Source organism: Nothobranchius furzeri, chromosome 4 (assembly GCF_043380555.1).
Source record: "Nothobranchius furzeri strain GRZ-AD chromosome 4, NfurGRZ-RIMD1, whole genome shotgun sequence".
Lineage (NCBI taxonomy): Eukaryota > Metazoa > Chordata > Actinopteri > Cyprinodontiformes > Nothobranchiidae > Nothobranchius > Nothobranchius furzeri.
Window position 1 is genome coordinate 52,253,081 of NC_091744.1, and position 17,395 is coordinate 52,270,475.

The 17,395-nt window shown below is 48.2% G+C and overlaps 2 protein-coding genes across 4 annotated transcripts in view; both read right to left on the bottom strand.

Annotated features, from left to right (window-relative positions):
• LOC107373665 (carboxypeptidase A1) overlaps positions 1 to 17,395 on the bottom strand; it is a 39,406-nt gene that overhangs the window by 1,328 nt on the left and 20,683 nt on the right. The window contains exons 9-10 of one of the 2 annotated variants that reach the window (XM_054732745.2): positions 13,098 to 13,270; positions 12,840 to 12,942 (exon numbers count right to left, since the gene is read on the bottom strand). In XM_054732745.2, coding sequence (XP_054588720.2) covers positions 12,859 to 12,942; positions 13,098 to 13,270 — 257 coding nt within the window. In that variant the 3' untranslated portion in view covers positions 12,840 to 12,858. Of the gene's footprint in view, position 1; positions 202 to 12,839; positions 12,943 to 13,097; positions 13,271 to 17,395 lie in introns of those variants that run through there. The other variant, XM_015941800.3, reaches the window with a different exon arrangement.
• On the bottom strand, positions 201 to 11,896 carry LOC139069624 (anti-sigma-I factor RsgI2-like). Of its 2 annotated transcripts, none has more exons than XM_070550244.1 (11): positions 11,783 to 11,896; positions 11,510 to 11,678; positions 10,226 to 11,166; positions 9,725 to 9,843; positions 9,514 to 9,636; positions 5,699 to 5,764; positions 5,475 to 5,575; positions 4,381 to 4,487; positions 4,079 to 4,184; positions 3,865 to 3,895; positions 201 to 3,766 (listed from the first exon to the last, which is right to left on the bottom strand). In XM_070550244.1, exons 3-8 carry the CDS (start codon positions 10,821 to 10,823, stop codon positions 4,439 to 4,441), a joined length of 1,056 nt encoding a protein of 351 aa, XP_070406345.1. In that variant the 5' UTR covers positions 10,824 to 11,166; positions 11,510 to 11,678; positions 11,783 to 11,896; the 3' UTR covers positions 201 to 3,766; positions 3,865 to 3,895; positions 4,079 to 4,184; positions 4,381 to 4,438. The 2 variants fall into 2 exon arrangements, with proteins under 2 accessions (XP_070406345.1, XP_070406344.1); XM_070550243.1 differs by having other exon boundaries at positions 11,443 to 11,678.

Genomic DNA, 17,395 nt, shown 5'->3' on the forward strand with positions numbered 1-17,395 from the left:
CCAGCTCGTTCTGGTCCCTGATAGGAGTCCTGGTGTAGCCGTAGGGATACAGGAGCAGTTGAGAGTAGGAATGGATGGAGATGAAGGCCTTGATGTTGCCATGAGTGCTCACAAAGTTAACGATGGATCGGACCTCAGACTCAGAGTTGGCACTGGGTCCACTGTAGGTTTCTCTGCAGGGGTCTTTGCTGGAACCAGGTCCTACGCGAGAGAGATATAAGGAATCACCTTTCGTCAAGGTTTTTGACAGGTCTATTTTTCTTTGACCTTTATGCCCTTTCCCCCAACCCACCTTTCGTCATACGTGACAGGTGTATTGTTTGTAGTCCTCTTTTGTGATATGATCTTTAATGACCCTATATGTCAATAAATGAATTGATGACTGGTTTGTGTTAGCCTCAAACCCTCTCCCTTTTATACGTGAGACCCCACATCCCTGCACACACCATCGACATATATACGCGCACACACACACACTTTACCCTTTCAGAAAATGCGTGACTTTCTCTAAGACAAGTAAAGAATTTAGGGTTACATTCAGACATTTGTCTTAGCCACCCCCTATCTCTCTCAGGAAGGGCAACCTGTGGCCTATGGATCGAGAGCTCTCACAGACTGCCAGCAAAGATACGCTCAGATTGAGAAGGAGCTGCTGTCTATTGTGTACGGCTTTGAGAAATTTCACCAGTATGTTTATAGAAAAAACATCAATGTGGAGAGCGACCACAAGCCATTGGAGAGCATCTTGAAGAAGTCACTACATCAAGCTCCGATGAGGCTACATCGGATGCTGCTGAGATTACAGAGATACAACGTAGAGGTGAGGTATAAACCAGGAAAGGAACTCTACATTGCCGACACTTTAAGGTGAGCTTTCCTCAAAGAACAGACTGAGGATCCACTGGATAGAGAGTTGGGAGGTGAATCTGCTGACACTGCAGCTACCAATGTCAGATGAAAAGCTACTACAGTTTCAGAAAGCTACGTCAGAAGACAATGAAATGCAGTTGCTGAAAGTCAGGATAATGGAGGGATGGCCAGGAGAAAGAAGTGCAGTTCATAAAGACATTTTAGCATACTGGACATTCAGAGATGAGATTACATTCACATCAGGACTAGTGTTCAAACGAGCTAAAGTCATTGTTCCAAAGCAGCTCAGGCAAGAGATGCTGGAGAAAATCCACGAGTCACACCTAGGAATGGTCAAGTGCAAAGAAAGAGCGAGAGACGTTTTATCCTGGCCGAATATGTCAACACACATCGAGAAAATGGTGTCACAGTGTGCAGTGTGTAATGAGAACAGAAACAGTAACCCCTAAGAGCCACTACTGTCTCATCCGATACCAAACAGACCATGGGAAAACGTGGGAACAGATCTATTTAACCACAATGGATCAGAATTTCTGCTGTGTGTGGATTACTTCCAAAGTTCCCAGAGATGCCAAAGCTGACTGAGACTACCAGTAGAAGGGTAATAGTGGCCATGAAATCGATTTTCGCCAGGCATGGTATACCAGACGTGGTATGCCAGTGCTGAGTTTAAGGAGTTTGCTAAAAGGTGGGAATTCAAGCACATTACGTCAAGACCCACACATGCTCAGTCGAATGGACAGGCTGAAAGGATGGTTCAGACAATTAGAAATCAGAGGACGTAAAGGAGACCCTTATATTTCACTGTTGGAGTGCAGAAACACACCCATGGAAGGTGTTGGACTTTCGCCAGCTCATGCTCATGGGCCGGAGGCTCAAGAGTAAGTTGCCAATGTCAACCTTGCTACTTACGCCTGGAGGTGTGGACATGATTCAGCAGAGACTGAAAAAGAAACAGGAGAAACAGAAGATCTACTTTGACAGGAGGACAAGGACACTGCCAGACCTGTTTGACGGGGAGAACATCAGGATGCAGAGAGGAGACCTGGCAGCCAGTGGTAGTTTTACACAAACACCAGCAGCCAACGTCCTTTGTTGTTTGCACACCAGACTAAAAATGTGTGCGCGTTAATCTTTGTGTGTGTATGCTTGTGTGCTAATAAATGCTATCGGAGGACTTCAGTCTGATGAGAGAACAACCTGGTTTCAGTCTCGGTGTGGACTGATTTTTTTCTCCACTTTGCAAAGTCTAAATTGATTGTTTATGATTGGTATTGGTGTTGATTGATTGATTACTATAACCCCCTGTGCTTTAAACTTTCCCCTAAGGTAATCTTGGACTGATAAAATTACCCAAAATCTTTGGTGCCGTGACTCCGTCGTGCTGAGCCAGACGCTGGAAGAACTTCTCTGGAGAGCCGACGTGGTGCCATGCTTTCTTCTAAAGCCCGGGGGGCTGAGATTACTCCACCGGTCGGCTGTTTAGCTCCGCAGACAGACTTCCGCTGACGGCTCACGCGCGTCGGATTCGGGGTGAATCCGCCTCGCAGGGGGGAGTAAGTACCTTTTTTTATTTCACATGCTTTTTCATGAACGGCTGATTGACAGTGTGTTTACGCTCGGGTCTGCCTTTCTGGTGTTGTGCCAAAGTAGTTACCCCTGTCAAAAATTGTTTCCCCGTTCACGGGAGCGCGCAAAGTAGGAGGAGCCACTTGCCCAGTTCCATTGGGAATACTTTGTATAGAAAAATACTTTGATACTATAATACTGTAAAACCAGACGTGATCATGGAAACACGTTGCTCTCCAGTGAATTTACACTCGGTTTACACTTTGCTTTTGTTGGCGTTGCTATCACCAAATAGTTTATTTGCAAAATCAATCACAGTATAACCAGTAACGTTGCAGAGGGTTTCTTCACAGCAAAAGTTAAGGAGGGATACAGATTTTTATCAGGCTGTGTGGCCTCGGCTGCCAAAATGTGTGCCCCCCCCAATAATGCACATTGGCATTGCTATCACGAAATAGTTTATTTGCAAAATAAGTCACAGTATAACTAATAACTACAGAAACTTTGGAGAACATTTTCTTTTTCAAGACTTCTTAATTTAACATCTACAGCTATACATGTAGATATGTGTGTTCTCAACTGTGTGTGCCATAAGAACACTAGCTGTGCACCTTTATGGGCTCGACACACGGGAGGCGACAAACGACCGTGATCAGCGAAATTTGTCGCTGTCGCTTTTATTACCTGTCACACGGGAGGCGTTCTGCGGCAGCGGCCAGCGGCAAAGCCGTCTACGCGTTCTGTTCCATGGCGAAATCGAAACTTCCGTTGTTTTGTTTGGCTGTGTCAGGTTGGAGGGAATTAAGGTTATTTAAGCGGTTCAGAGTTAATAAAGCGGTAGATATGATGTTTCACAAGGTGCTGCTAGAGTTATGTGAAATCTTACTTCTGATTTTACTATAAAACATAATAATAACCAACTTCTCCCCCATGTTTGCTTGGAGATGTGCGGAGCATCCTGTCCGCTCACTGGTCAGTGAATGAAACCTCCGTTGATTGGTCCTCGTCCGAGCGACAGCGATGAAAAGTTGAAAATGTTTCAACTTCCTGGGATTGCGTCGCTGGGTCGTCCGTGCACGGCACGTGCATGAGTGCAAAATTTCACACGCACGTTTTTCGCGTTTCGCTTAGTAGGAGAGAGACCCGCGATTATCGCTTTGTTGCGCATGTCTCATTGAAAATGAATGGAGGAGAGGCGATGTCGCCTCCCGTGTGTCGAGCCCATTAGTGTCAGCTATGAACAAGCGAAACAAATAAACACGTCTTCGGGTGGTGGGCTTTTCAAGCAGAGCTGGTGGAACCACCGCAAACACATCTCACACTGAATCTGTAAAAAAAATAAATAAATAAATACAAATGCCAATGTTAAATTTTCATTTATGGGAATTGATCATAACATTTAGCAGTCTTTCATGATGACATTACCCATTTATTGTCAGTTTCATGCTCTTCTTCCCTGCAGAAATGACAGATGTTTGTCAGGTCATCTGTTTTAAAAAGTGAAAAAATAGCACATGGACTATACTACCTACTGCACATATTACTTCATTCAAACAACTACGTATATGGTTTGTTTCTACAGCCATCATGATGAAAATATTCATGATGTCAGAACACTGAATGGTGGAAAATTAGTTACCTGTCTCTAGGAGGAGAGTGGTGGCAATTTGCAGCCTGTGTGTATTCACGGCCTTTTTTGTAGATGGAAAGTCTGTTGACTCTTTTTGCAAGATATTTTTGGTAAACTGAAAAAGAGATTCTAAGATGACTAAATAGGCTAATATCGTAAATGTTATTTTATAGAAATTTGTTTTTTTGAATCAATTTCTTTATTCTCTTGTGTAATTATCTTATATTCCTTTTCCTGTCATTAACATTTATTACAACACAACATTTCCAATATTCTTGTATATGTGTATGCATTGCGGTTAAGACTCGTACTTTCAATGCAAAGACTCCACATGAGGTAGCGTCCAATTGTTTGGGGTGTTTGACTGTGTCACAAGTCCACCTTGAGACGTTGCATCCTTTTTTTTTGCATGAATGCCCTGAAAGACAAGTACAATAAAAACAAATAACATGTTTTTAAATTTTGGTGACACAAAAAGGCTAACAGTATGGAGCGCTTAAGTGTCTGTTGAACATCAAGTTAAGAACATTGACCACACTGTTTTGTTAAAATCATAACTTTTGAAAAGTCTAAAACGCATTCCCATGGACAATTACTTGTGCTTTTGTTTTCCTGTTTCCTCCCATGATATAGAAATCAATCACTCACACAGTACACTTTGAAGAGATGTGGAGGAGAAACAAAGATGAAATTCACACATGTACAACCTATGTGAAATTATTTTAGACATTTGTCTGATGTTTTATTGCTCTGATGCTTTATTGGGGCGATGTTGGCACAGGAGTTAAGTGCTCGCCCCATAATCGGAAGGTTGCAGGTTCGAGACCCGCTCAGTCTGTCACTGTCGTTGTGTCCTTGGGCAAGACACTTAACCCACGTTGCCTACTGGTGGTGGTCGGAGGGAGCGGTGGCACCAGTGCTCGGCAGCCTCGCCTCTGTCAGTGCACCCCAGGGCAGCTGTGGCTACATCGTAGCTCATCCCCACCAGCGTGTGAATGTGTGTGTGAATGGGTGAATGACTGATTGTGTTGTAAAGCGCCTTGGGGGGTTCCAGGACTCTAGAAGGCGCTATATCAAATTCAGGCCATTTACCATTTAAACCTCCACAACACTTTATGCAACTACTAAACATTATTATCCACGTGCTTTATTTTCTAATATAAAAACATCATCTCATACAGACCTCAGGTCCTCAAATAAACATTGAAACATAAGGAGACTTCTCTTTAAAGGCAAAATTAACCCATAGCACCACAATATCAGAAGGCCAGCACAAAAAGTTGAACCTGTTGCTGCTAGTTTTTTAATTATGACTGCCATTTTTTTTGGGGGGGGGTGACGACATCATACTTATAATTTTCATAATAAACACAAAAATAACAACGGCAACAACAGTTATCCTTACCTTACCAACCCCATAGTTGATTCCAAACAAATTTGGATACCTTGTTTAGTTTCTCCGAGTGGATCAAGATACAGCGACTTCTTTTCTTTTGGGTAAATGACCTACAATAAAATTTGGTGGAGAATTACATGTAATAATTCAATTTTTAAGATGATCTGCATGCCATGCATTCGTCTAATGAAGCTGATTTGATGAACATTGTAAATGCAATTGTTTTTTTTTACCACTAATGTCCAGGGATGATGTTCATTTACAATTCCCAGAATGACTCCATGCTCCATGGGTTTGATCTTAAATTGAAACAAAAGAATAAATATATTAACTTCAGACATAAAAAAAAGAAATGCAATAACATTTTGTTTAGAGTCCTTTTTTAATTAAAACAATTTATGATATATTATATATCATTAACTTATATAGTACTCTGCGACAGCCATGATTCACCCCTCATTTCTTTAAACTGTGCAAGAAGCTGGACTATCTTATATTTTTATAAGTGGTTTTGTACATTACGTCCTCCAATACTCCTCCTTGAACCGTCACCTTATCGTGGTGGAGGAGTTTGAGTGCCCTAATGATCCTAGGAGCTATGTTGTCTGGGGCACTTAGTGCCCCTGGTAGGGTCTCCCATGACAAATTGGTCTTAGATGAAGGGTGAGACAAAGAACGGTTCGAAGGATCTTTCATGGTGGTGAAAACGAAGAGTCGGAGTACCCGGCCCGGAGGGTTACCGGGGTCCCACCCTGGAGCCAGGCCTGGGGTTGGGGCCCGTGAGCGAGCGCCTGGTGGCCGGGCTTTCGCCCATGGGGCCCGGCCGGGCCCAGCCCGAACCGGATACATGGGCTCGTCCAACTGTGGACCCACCACCCGCAGGAGGAACATGAAGGGTCCGGTGCAATGTGAATCGGGTGGCAGACCAAGGCGGGAGCCTTGGCGGTCCAATCCCCGGACAAGGAAACTAGTTTTTGGGACATGGAACGTCACCTCGCTGGCGGGGAAGGAGCCGGAGCTTGTGGCAGAGGTTGAGCGGTACCGGCTAGATATAGTCGGACTCACCTCGACACATTGCATTGGCTCTGGAACCCGAGACCTGGAGAGGGGTTGGACACTCTACTTTGCTGGAGTTGCTCCGGGTGAGAGGCGGAGGGCTGGGGTTGGCTTTTTGTTAGCCCCGAGACTCTCTGCCTGTGTGTTGGGGTTTACCCCGGGGGACAAGAGGGTAGCTTCCTTGCGCCTTCGGGTCGGGGAACGGGTCCTGACTGTTGTTTGTGCTTATGGGCCAAATATCAGTTCAGAGTACCCACCCTTTTTGGAGTCCCTGGGACGAGTGCTAGATAGTGCTCCATCAGGGGACTCCATTGTCCTGCTGGGGGACTTCAATGCTCACGTGGGCAATGACAGCTTGACCTGGAGGGGTGTGATTGGGAGGAACGGCCCACCTGATCAGAACTCGAGCGGTGTTTTGTTATTGGACTTCTGTGCAAGCCGCAGTTTGGCCATAACGAACACCATGTTCGAACATAAGGATGCCCACCGGTACACTTGGTACCAGGGCAGCCTAGGTCACAGGTCGATGATAGATTTTGTAGTCGTATCATCTGACCTGCGACCGTATGTTTTGGACACCCGAGTGAAGAGAGGGGCGGAGCTGTCAACTGATCACCACCTGGTGGTGAGTTGGATCAGATGGCAAGGGAACATGCCGCGTAGACCTGGCAGACCCAAACGCATAGTGAGGGTCTGCTGGGAACGCCTGGCAGAAGAACCTGTCAAGACGGTCTTCAACTCCCACCTCCGGCAGAGCTTTGACCACGTCCCGAGAGCAGTGGGGGACATTGAGTCCGAGTGGGCCTTGTTCCACTCTGCGATTGTCGAGGCGGCTGTTGCTAGCTGTGGTCGTAAGGTGGCCGGTGCCAGTCGTGGTGGCAACCCCCGTACCCGCTGGTGGACACCAGAGGTTCGGGGAGCCGTCAGGCTGAAGAAGGAGGCCTACAGGGCGTGGCTGGTCTGTGGGTCTCCGGAGGCAGCAGACAGGTACCGGATAGCCAAGCGGGGTGCAGCAGTGGCAGTTGCCGAGGCAAAATCTCGGGCGTGGGAGGAGTTTGGTGAGGCCATGGAGAAAGACTATCGATCGGCTCCAAAGAGGTTCTGGCAAACTGTCCGGCACCTCAGGAGAGGAAGACAGCAACTCGCTCACACTGTTTACAGTGGGGATGGGGAGCTGCTGACGTCAACTGAGGCTATAGTCGGACGGTGGAAGGAATACTTTGAGGAGCTCCTCAATCCCACCAATGCGCATTCCGAGGAGGAACCAGAGCTGGGAGGCCTGGGGATGGACTGTCCGATCTCGGGGGCAGAAGTTGCTGAGGTAGTCAAACAACTACACAGCGGCGGAGCCCCGGGGGCGGATGAGGTTCGTCCTGGGTATCTTAAGGCTATGGATGTTGTAGGGCTGTCATGGTTGACACGTCTCTACAACATTGCGTGGTCATCGGGGGCAGTTCCTAGGGAGTGGCAGACCGGGGTGGTGGTCCCCATCTTTAAGAAGGGTGACCTGAGGGTGTGTTCCAACTATAGGGGGATCACACTCCTCAGCCTCCCTGGAAAGGTCTACTCCAAGGTACTGGAGAGGAGGGTCCGATCGATAGTTGAATCTCAGATAGAGGAGGAGCAATGTGGTTTTCGTCCTGGCCGTGGAACTGTGGACCAGCTCTATACCCTTGCAAGGGTGATGGAGGGGGCATGGGAGTTTGCCCAACCAATCCACATGTGCTTTGTGGATTTGGAGAAGGCTTATGACCGTGTCCCCAGGGGCACCCTGTGGGGGACGCTCCAGGAGTATGGGGTGGGTGGCTTTCTGTTAAGGGCCATTCAGTCCCTTTACCAGAGGAGCGTGAGTTTGGTCCGCATAGCCGGTAGTAAGTCGGACCTGTTCCCAGTGAGGGTTGGACTCCGCCAGGGCTGCCCTTTGTCACCGGTTCTGTTCATCACTTTTATGGACAGAATTTCTAGACGCAGCCGTGGTGTGGAGTGTGTCGAGTTTGGTGGCAGGAGAATCTCGTCTCTGCTTTTTGCGGATGATGTGGTCCTCCTAGCTTCATCCAGCTCTGACCTTCAGCTCTTGCTGGGTAGGTTCGCGGCCGAATGTGAAGCGGCTGGGATGAGGATCAGCACCTCCAAATCTGAGACCATGGTTCTCGACCGGAAAAGGGTGGCTTGCCACCTCCGGGTCGGGGGAGAGGTCCTACCTCAAGTGGAGGAGTTTAAGTATCTCGGGGTCTTGTTCACGAGTGAGGGTAGGAGGGATCGGGAGATCGACAGGCGGATTGGTTCGGCGTCTGCAGTGATGCGGACGCTGACCCGATCTGTCGTGGGGAAGAGGGAGCTGAGCCAGAAAGCCAGGCTCTCGATTTACCGGTCGATCTACGTCCCAATCCTCACCTATGGTCATGAGCTTTGGGTAATGACCGAAAGAACGAGATCGCGGATACAAGCGGCCGAAATGAGTTTCCTCCGTAGGGTGGCCGGGCTCAGCCTTAGAGATAGGGTGAGGAGCTCGGACATTCGGGAGGGACTCGGAGTAGAACCGCTGCTCCTCCGGATCGAAAGGAGCCAGTTGAGGTGGTTTGGGCATCTGGTCAGGATGCCTCCTGGACGCCTCCCTGGGGAGGTGTTTCGGGCATGTCCTGCCGGCAGAAGGCCCCCGGGTCGACCCAGGACACGTTGGAGAAGTTACATCTCCAATCTGGTCCGGGAACGCCTTGGGGTCCTGCCGGAGGAGCTGGTGGACAAGGCCGGGGAGAGGACGGCCTGGAGCTCCCTAGTTGGGATGCTGCCCCCGCGACCCGGACCCGGATAAGCGGAGGAAGACGAGACGAGACGAGACGAGACGTCCTCCAATAAATTTCTTTTTAAGGATTTTCTTTGGACATGGAGTTCATTTTCACTCACTGTTATCCAATCTAAATCTGGATCTGGATGTGGGTATGATCCGAGGTACTTAAACAATACACACAAAATTCTTTCTAGAGACACCTACCTTGAGTCTTGGAGCTTTTCTCTTCCAAATGGCAGTCATTGAAAAGGAATCAATGAATGCTGCTTTTGCTGAATTATGGCGATTGCATTGTCTCACCATGATCGCAAGATATGCATTAATAGACTGCGAATACAAAATGTAAACATTTTAAAACTGTTGTCAAGTAATAAAACACTGATAGTTGCATTGTTGTCAGTAAAGATCACTGTACCTCACTTTCTAACTCCATGTCCGGACCAATTTGTTGGATATCCCAGTAAAATAATTTGTAAGCACCAATTTTTGAGAGTAGAACATGAGGACTCTTTCCAGCCCAGACATCCATTTTATCTGCAAAAAGTAATGACAAAAAGAATGAAGGTGTGTCCAAACTGTTGTGTACATCAGACGTACAATATCAATCATGATCTGGGTTAAACAACAACAAAAGAAAGATTTGCATTTTCCAAGGACTCACTTTTTCATTTGTTTTCAATTTTACACATGTGGCTTACATCCTTTTCCAAATATTCTATACTGTTTTCCTCCATGAATTTTTTTAAAGCATTACCATATTGTTGAATTTTAAGATTCTTTTAGGAAATATAACTAAAAAATCTGGTTAAAATTGTAAAATTTGCTATGCCATGATCTACAGAGTACCAAAATAAACACCGTCATAGGAACAAAAGTCTTCTTTAAATAAAATAAAAACAATATTATATTTACTTACATTTCTCTGCAACAGGTTCAGTGTATCTTTGAGGTGGTGATGCTGTAGGTGGTGCAGGGCTAGCTTGTGAGGCTGTTGCTGGGGCTGGTGTCACAAGCGGAACTGTTGCTTCTATGGTTTGTGCTGTAGGTTGCTGGGCTGTAATCTGTGGAGCTGAGGCTTGTGTGGTTGTAGCATTTGGAGCTGTGGTCTGTGAGGCTGGCTCTGCAGTTGTTGTGGTCTGTGAGGCTGAGTCTTCTGCTGTTTTGTAATTTGTTTGTAGAGCTGTAACGTGTTCTGGTTCAGTAGCACTTGTGGCTGGTTCTGGTGGTTCGTTCTCGTTCTGTGCTGTTGCTCCTGACTCTGGATCTGATTCCGTTGTGGCTATACCTTGTGGAACTGGAGATGGATGTTGTCTTTGAACTGGTAGTGATGCACGTGATGCTATTGGTGCTGTAGCCTGGGTAGCTCTAGGAGGAGGTGGTGGTGGTGGTGCTACCGCCACTGGTGCTGCTGTAGTCTTTGGAGCTAGAGCAGATGCTGGTGCTGCTGGACCTGTTTGTGCTGTTAGTAATGTGGCTGCTGTTTTCTTTAAACCCCGGTGTGGCACGCTTGGCATGCTGTCTTTGCTTAACTTTAGTTGGTCAGTATTTACTTTTGGAATTATTGTCCCATTGGAATCCTGAAGATCTGCACTTTTATCTTGGATTGCTGTAATAATGTTAGGGCCTAAAAAGTTTGCTTCAAGTGTTCCCCCTTTCCTCTGCTGGCTTCATATGCTAGCTCTTAAAACTTTGTCACCAACTTTGAAGACGACATCTCTCCATCATTTTTATTTTGTCCTTTGCTTTTTCCTGAGCTTTGACCACATTGTCCTTCACCAGTTCCAACAGCTTTTGATGCTTTTGAATGTCTTCCTACCGCTCCTCTTGCCCCATAATGTCTTCCACACTCTTATCAACCTTTGAATCAAAAGACATGTCTATCATTACTATAATTTGTGTAAGATACACAGATAATACATAAAAGAACTGAGAAGTACAGTGAAAATTTACATTAAGTGTCTTTGGTAAGGTTTTAAGACACAATGTGTTGCTGGCAAATATTCAGTGTATCTTGGGATTGATTGGACATGAAGAAAACTGTTATTGAGGGTTTGAACAATCCATAAAAATATTCAGTGTTGTAGTGCTTTTATGGTGGTGACGTAGCATTCATTGAAACTGATCTCCACGCACCTTAAAAACTAAAACATTTTCGTTGTGTGGGATTTTCGTGCAGTTTGTCACAGACAGAAAGACATACTATGAACTCTTCTGGGATTTCGGAAGGATAGCGAGCCTCTCTGCCAAACATTAGGTAATAAGGTGAGTATTTGGTGGTCACTTGCTTTTTAGTTCTGATTCCAAACATTACAGCATCCAGATACTCATCCCACATTTCTGGATGGTTGCCAACAACTTTGCACAGGGCTCTGACAATGAAAGAACATAGAAGACATTCATATGAAAGACCATTTACAGTTTTTAATAGTTTGATGTCATACATTCATGTTTTGGTTGAAGGGAACCCCCATACCTCTGGATGGTGCCATTCATTTTCTCCACCAGCCCATTTGTTTGTGGGTAATGGGGGGGAGCAGAGGCTTCTTTTAATTTTTAACAATCCGCAAACCCTTTTGTTTAGCTGCAAAAGCAAGTAATATACACTGACTATAAGCACATTACAATAAGAATTTAAATAAACAGCTGTCATACTAATGTCTCAGAAATAGATTTATAAAGAACAGAAAATGAACCATTTTCAAAACAAAAATTCAACTATGAGTTCACATACTTTTGCCAAAGACTAAAGTACTTACAGAATTGACAAGTTCTTTGCCTTGGTCAGTAAGAATCCTTTTGGGGGCTTCGAACTGGTGGACAAATTTTATGAGACAGTTTGTCACTTCCCGGGCTGATTTTGACTTTAAAGGGTATGCTTGTGGCCATTTTGTAAAATAATCAATAAAAACACATATAATAATAATAATAATAATAATAATAATAATAATAATAATAATAATAATAATAATAATAATAATGCATTGAACTTATATAGTGCTTTTCAAGATCCCCAAAGACGCTTTCACACACTCTCACATTCACACACTGCTAGTGATGGTAAGCTACTTGTAGCCACAGCCGCCCTGGGGAGGTCTGACAGAGGCGAGGCTGCCATTTGGTGCCGTCGGCCCCTCTGACCACCACTAACACAGGCAAGTTGGGTGAAGTGTCTTGCCCAAGGACACAACAGCAGGATACCCCTGGCGGGAGCTGGAATCAAACCCATGACCCTCCGATCATGAGGCAACCCGCTCTACCACCTGAGCTACTGCTGACCCATATGTATTGATGTCCATTGTTGGTTTCAGTAAGTTTTCCAATAAGGTCCATCCCAACCAGTTCAAATGGCTGAGAGACCTTAAAAACAAAATCATAGTTAAGTTAATAATGATGTAATTACACAGAATGCTAGTCTACTGAATATATATATATATATATATATATATATATATATATATATATATATATATATATATATATATCAAATAAAATCAGTAGGTTTCTAAGCTATGAAACCATTGTGTGATTAAATGTGATTATTTGCTATGGTCAATGACTAACCTTTATCGGAATGTATGCCGCTGGTTTTTTAATTGTTGCAGCACTTGCCTGGCAAAGTGCACACTGGGAAACCTAATCAAAAAATAAAAGCAATTCTATCAGAAACACAAGAGTTGATGATCAAGGTTTACATAACTGATTTTGAGAGATACAGAAACATTGCTGTGTTCCTCTTAAAATAATTTAGCTGTAGTAGAATTACACAGAGTTTGTTTTGGAGTGCCCACCCAATTATTGATGTCCACTGACATCCCTGGCCAATAGAACCGCGCTGAAATGGCTTCTCTGGGACTGGCATGGAAATCTGAAAAAATTGTGTTTGCCTCTTCAGCCCCACAGACTACCGTAGTCTTTATGGTTTTGTCTGTGCCTCTGTAGCACCAGTAAAACAGCTGCTCTCCTAAACATAAACAAGAAAATAGAAAAGTTTATTATAGCTATTTAAACCATGACAGGTCTATATTTGGTAAAAGTCATGACAATACATCTTGAATGTAGTGAACCAATTATGTATGTGATATAATTTTGGGGTGACTATTGGACTGGTTCTCTATATTTATGACGGTATGACTACTTCAGAAGCCAAAAAGATTATGCCACACACAAGACTGTATTAGTGATAATAAAAAAGTGATGGATGTGTAAAGTCATTATAACTAATGGACTTCAGATATCATGGAGTTATTTTTATTACAAATATCAATTCAAAGTAGTTTAATTCCACATTTCCTGCTGTCAGTAATTTTCCACATCTGTAATTTAAAGACATAACAGTGGGTACACCTGCGTAAAAGGGTGCGGCACATTCCACTCCAAAAGTAATTACGATGTAATATATTGTTAAACTATAAAAGGACAAAAGCATTTCTTAGTTAACGCTGTCTACTTAATAGCAAACCTTAAAACTTTTACTTTAATGAATGCCCATGTGCCTATTGTCAGCGCGCTGCTGAGAGGAACGGAGCTGAGATGAGGATCCAATGCGGAGCAGGAAAACAGGCAGACAGGTGAGCACATTCAAAGGGTTTTAATACTGAAGCACGCTGGACAATGAAACAATGATCCGACACAGTACAAACAACAGACAGGGTTTAAATACAGGAGGGCTGGGAGCTAAGGTGATTGGGAAACGAGAGGCAGGTGGGAGTAATCAACGAGACACAAGGCTGAACTAAACGGGGAGACATGACCGGGTGTGACAGTACCCCCCCCCCCCCCCTCAAGGGGCGGATCCCAGACGCCCACAGGAACGAGGAGCAGGGTGGGAGGAGGGGAACCAGGAGGAAGGGCCCAGAGGAACAGAGGGACCAGCAGAGGGGCAGAGGAGGAGGCGACGACAGGCTCTTGGAGGCCGGCGTCTGAGGCAGAGGAGGAGACGACAGGCTCTTGGAGGCCGGCGTCTGAGGCAGAGGAGGAGACGACGAGCACTGGAAGGCCGGCGTCTGAGGCAGAGGAGGAGACGACGGGCCCTTGGAGGCCGGCGCCTGCGGCAGATGAGGAGGCGACGGGCCCTTGGAGGCCGCCGCCTGCGGCAGATGAGGAGGCGACGGGCCCTTGGAGGCCGCTGCCTGCGGCAGATGAGGAGGCGACGGGCCCTTGGAGGCCGCCGCCTGCGGCAGATGAGGAGGCGACGGGCCCTTGGAGGCCGGCGCCTGCGGCAGATGAGGAGGCGACGGGCCCTTGGAGGCCGGCGCCTGCGGCAGATGAGGAGGCGACGGGCCCTTGGAGGCCGGCGCCTGCGGCAGATGAGTAGGCGACGGGCCCTTGGAGGCCGGCGCCTGCGGCAGATGAGGAGGCGACGGGCCCTTGGAGGCCGGCGCCTGCGGCAGAAGAGGAGCTCTGCAGGTTGGGCCGGCGACAAAGTCACTGCAGGCTGGACCGGCGACAAAGTCACTGCAGGCTGGGCCGGCGACAAAGTCACTGCAGGCTGGGCCGGCGTTGCCCTCAAAACCACCATCGGAACCGGAGACCGTGGAGACGCCGGGCTGGATGGAGCGTCGGCCTCTTGAGTGCAAAGAGCATCCCCAGACGAGGCAGCGGCGATGTCATCGGACGAGCCGACTTCAGAGGACGAGGCAGCGGCGATGTCGTCAGACGAGCCGACTTCGGGGACGTCATCAGAGGAGGCGGCGACGTCGTCAGACGAGCCGACCTCGGGGACGTCATCAGAGGAGGCAGCGACGTCGTCAGACGAGCCGACCTCGGGGACGTCATCAGAGGAGGAGGCGACGTCATCAGACGGGACGTCATCAGAGGAGGAGGCGACGACTTCGGACACGTCGTCATCAGAGGAGGAGGCGACGACTTCGGACACGTCGTCATCAGAGGAGGAGGCGACGACTTCGGACACGTCGTCATCAGAGGAGGAGGCGACGACTTCGGACACGTCGTCATCAGGGGCGACGACTTCGGACACGTCGTCATCAGGGGCGACAACTTCGGACACGTCGTCATCAGGGGCGACGACTTCGGACACGTCGTCATCAGGGGCGACGACTTCGGACACGTCGTCATCAGGGGCGACGACTTCTGGACAGGCGACGTCATCAGAGGCGTCGACTTCTGGACAGGCGACGTCATCAGAGGCGTCGACTTCTGGACAGGCGACGTCATCAGAGGCGTCGACTTCTGGACAGGCGACGTCATCAGAGGCGTCGACTTCTGGACAGGCGACGTCATCAGAGGCGTCGACTTCAGAACACGAGGAAGAGGCGTCGACTTCAGAACACGAGGAAGAGGCGTCGACTTCAGAACACGAGGAAGAGGCGTCGACTTCAGAACACGAGGAAGAGGCGTCGACTTCAGAACACGAGGAAGAGGCATCGACTTCAGAACACGAGGAAGAGGCGTCGGCCACAGGACTGGCGTCGGCCACAGGACTGGCAGGGGCGTCGGCCACAGGACTGGCAGGGGCGTCGGCCACAGGACTGGCAGGGGCGTCGGCCACAGGACTGGCAGGGGCGTCGGCCACAGAGCCCTGGACCGTCAACTTCTGGACCGTCGACTTCTGGTCCGGGGGCGTCGACTTCTGGTCCGGGGGCGTCGACTGCTGGACCGCCGACTGCTGGACCGCCGACTGCTGGGGCCGACCCGTCCGCTTCGGGGCCAGAACCGGAACAGTCTGCTTCTGGGCCCATCCCTTCTGCTTCTGAGCCCGTCCCTTCTGCTTCTGGGCCCTCTGGAGTGGAGGCGAGGCAGCTGCAGGAGGGGCTGCCTGGACAGGCTGGACTGGAAGTGGTGGAACTGGTAGGGCTGGAAGCCGTGAGAGCAGGGGGGACAGCCCGTCCAGCTGAAGCTCCTGGAGGTTGAGGGTTCGATGGAGCTGGGCCAGTTCAGCCCGGAGACCAGCGAGCTCCGCTGGGTGGACGGGCTCACTCCTCTCCTGGCGGTTCGGGGAGGATAGAGTGTCCAGGTGACTCTCCTGGAGGCTGACGAGCTGGCGGATCCGGTCAAGCTCCGCCTGGAGCTCCATCAGCTGGGCTGTGGGCGTGGTTCCTCCGCCTGCAGATGACGAAGGCGCTAGTTGGACCGGAGACGGGACTGCTGGTCTGACTGGGGGCGTGTCCAAGTTGGCGCTCTGAGCCAGAACTGCAGCGAGCTCGCGGCTCCGTCCAGGCACCAGCCGCTGCGATGGAGCCCGGCATGCCTCCCCACGCCGTGGGCCAACTCCCGGGGAGCACACAGCCAGGCGGGTGCCCACGAAGCTGGAGCGATCCGGAAGCGGCTCCCGGTCCGACCCCTCGTCCGGTTCCGGGAGAGCAGTGAGGATTGCTGCGGCTGATGGCCGAGGAAGGCGTTTTCGGCTAGGCAGAACTGAAGCAGGGGAAGGCGATGGAGAAGCTGGGTGGTGGCTCGGAGTGAGCCACTGAAGCAGGTGCTCCCACGGGAGAATCTCCTCGCTGGATCTCACAACGGGTTTGGGTCGGATCATTCTGTCAGCGCGCTGTTGAGAGGAACGGAGCTGAGATGAGGATCCAACGCGGAGCAGGAAAACAGGCAGACAGGTGAGCACATTCAAAGGGTTTTAATACTGAAGCACGCTGGACAATGAAACAATGATCCGACACAGTACAAAGAACAGACAGGGTTTAAATACAGGAGGGTTGGGAGCTAAGGTGATTGGGAAACGAGAGGCAGGTGGGAGTAATCAACGAGACACAAGGCTGAACTAAACGGGGAGACATGACCGGGTGTGACACCTATTAACTGAGGTTAACTAGGTCAAAGAAAGGTCAAGCTAATTAAATCGGTTAGTGCAAATTAAGACTACACATTATGCCATTGTATGTGTTAATATACATGTATTGATTTAGAAATGCTACGAAGTGGCTGTTATTACCTTCAATGTCGCAAATAGCAGCTTTTCTTCGTAGAAGAAACTTCTCTTTCTTCGTGAAAAGTGCTGGATACTCGCCTTTCAGTTTATTTGCAACCAAAATCTTGTACTCGTCTGGTTCCATCCTCTTGTGGCGTTTGTTATATTCGAAAACAAATTGTAAAGTAATCTTCTAGTTAGCTCAGAGGC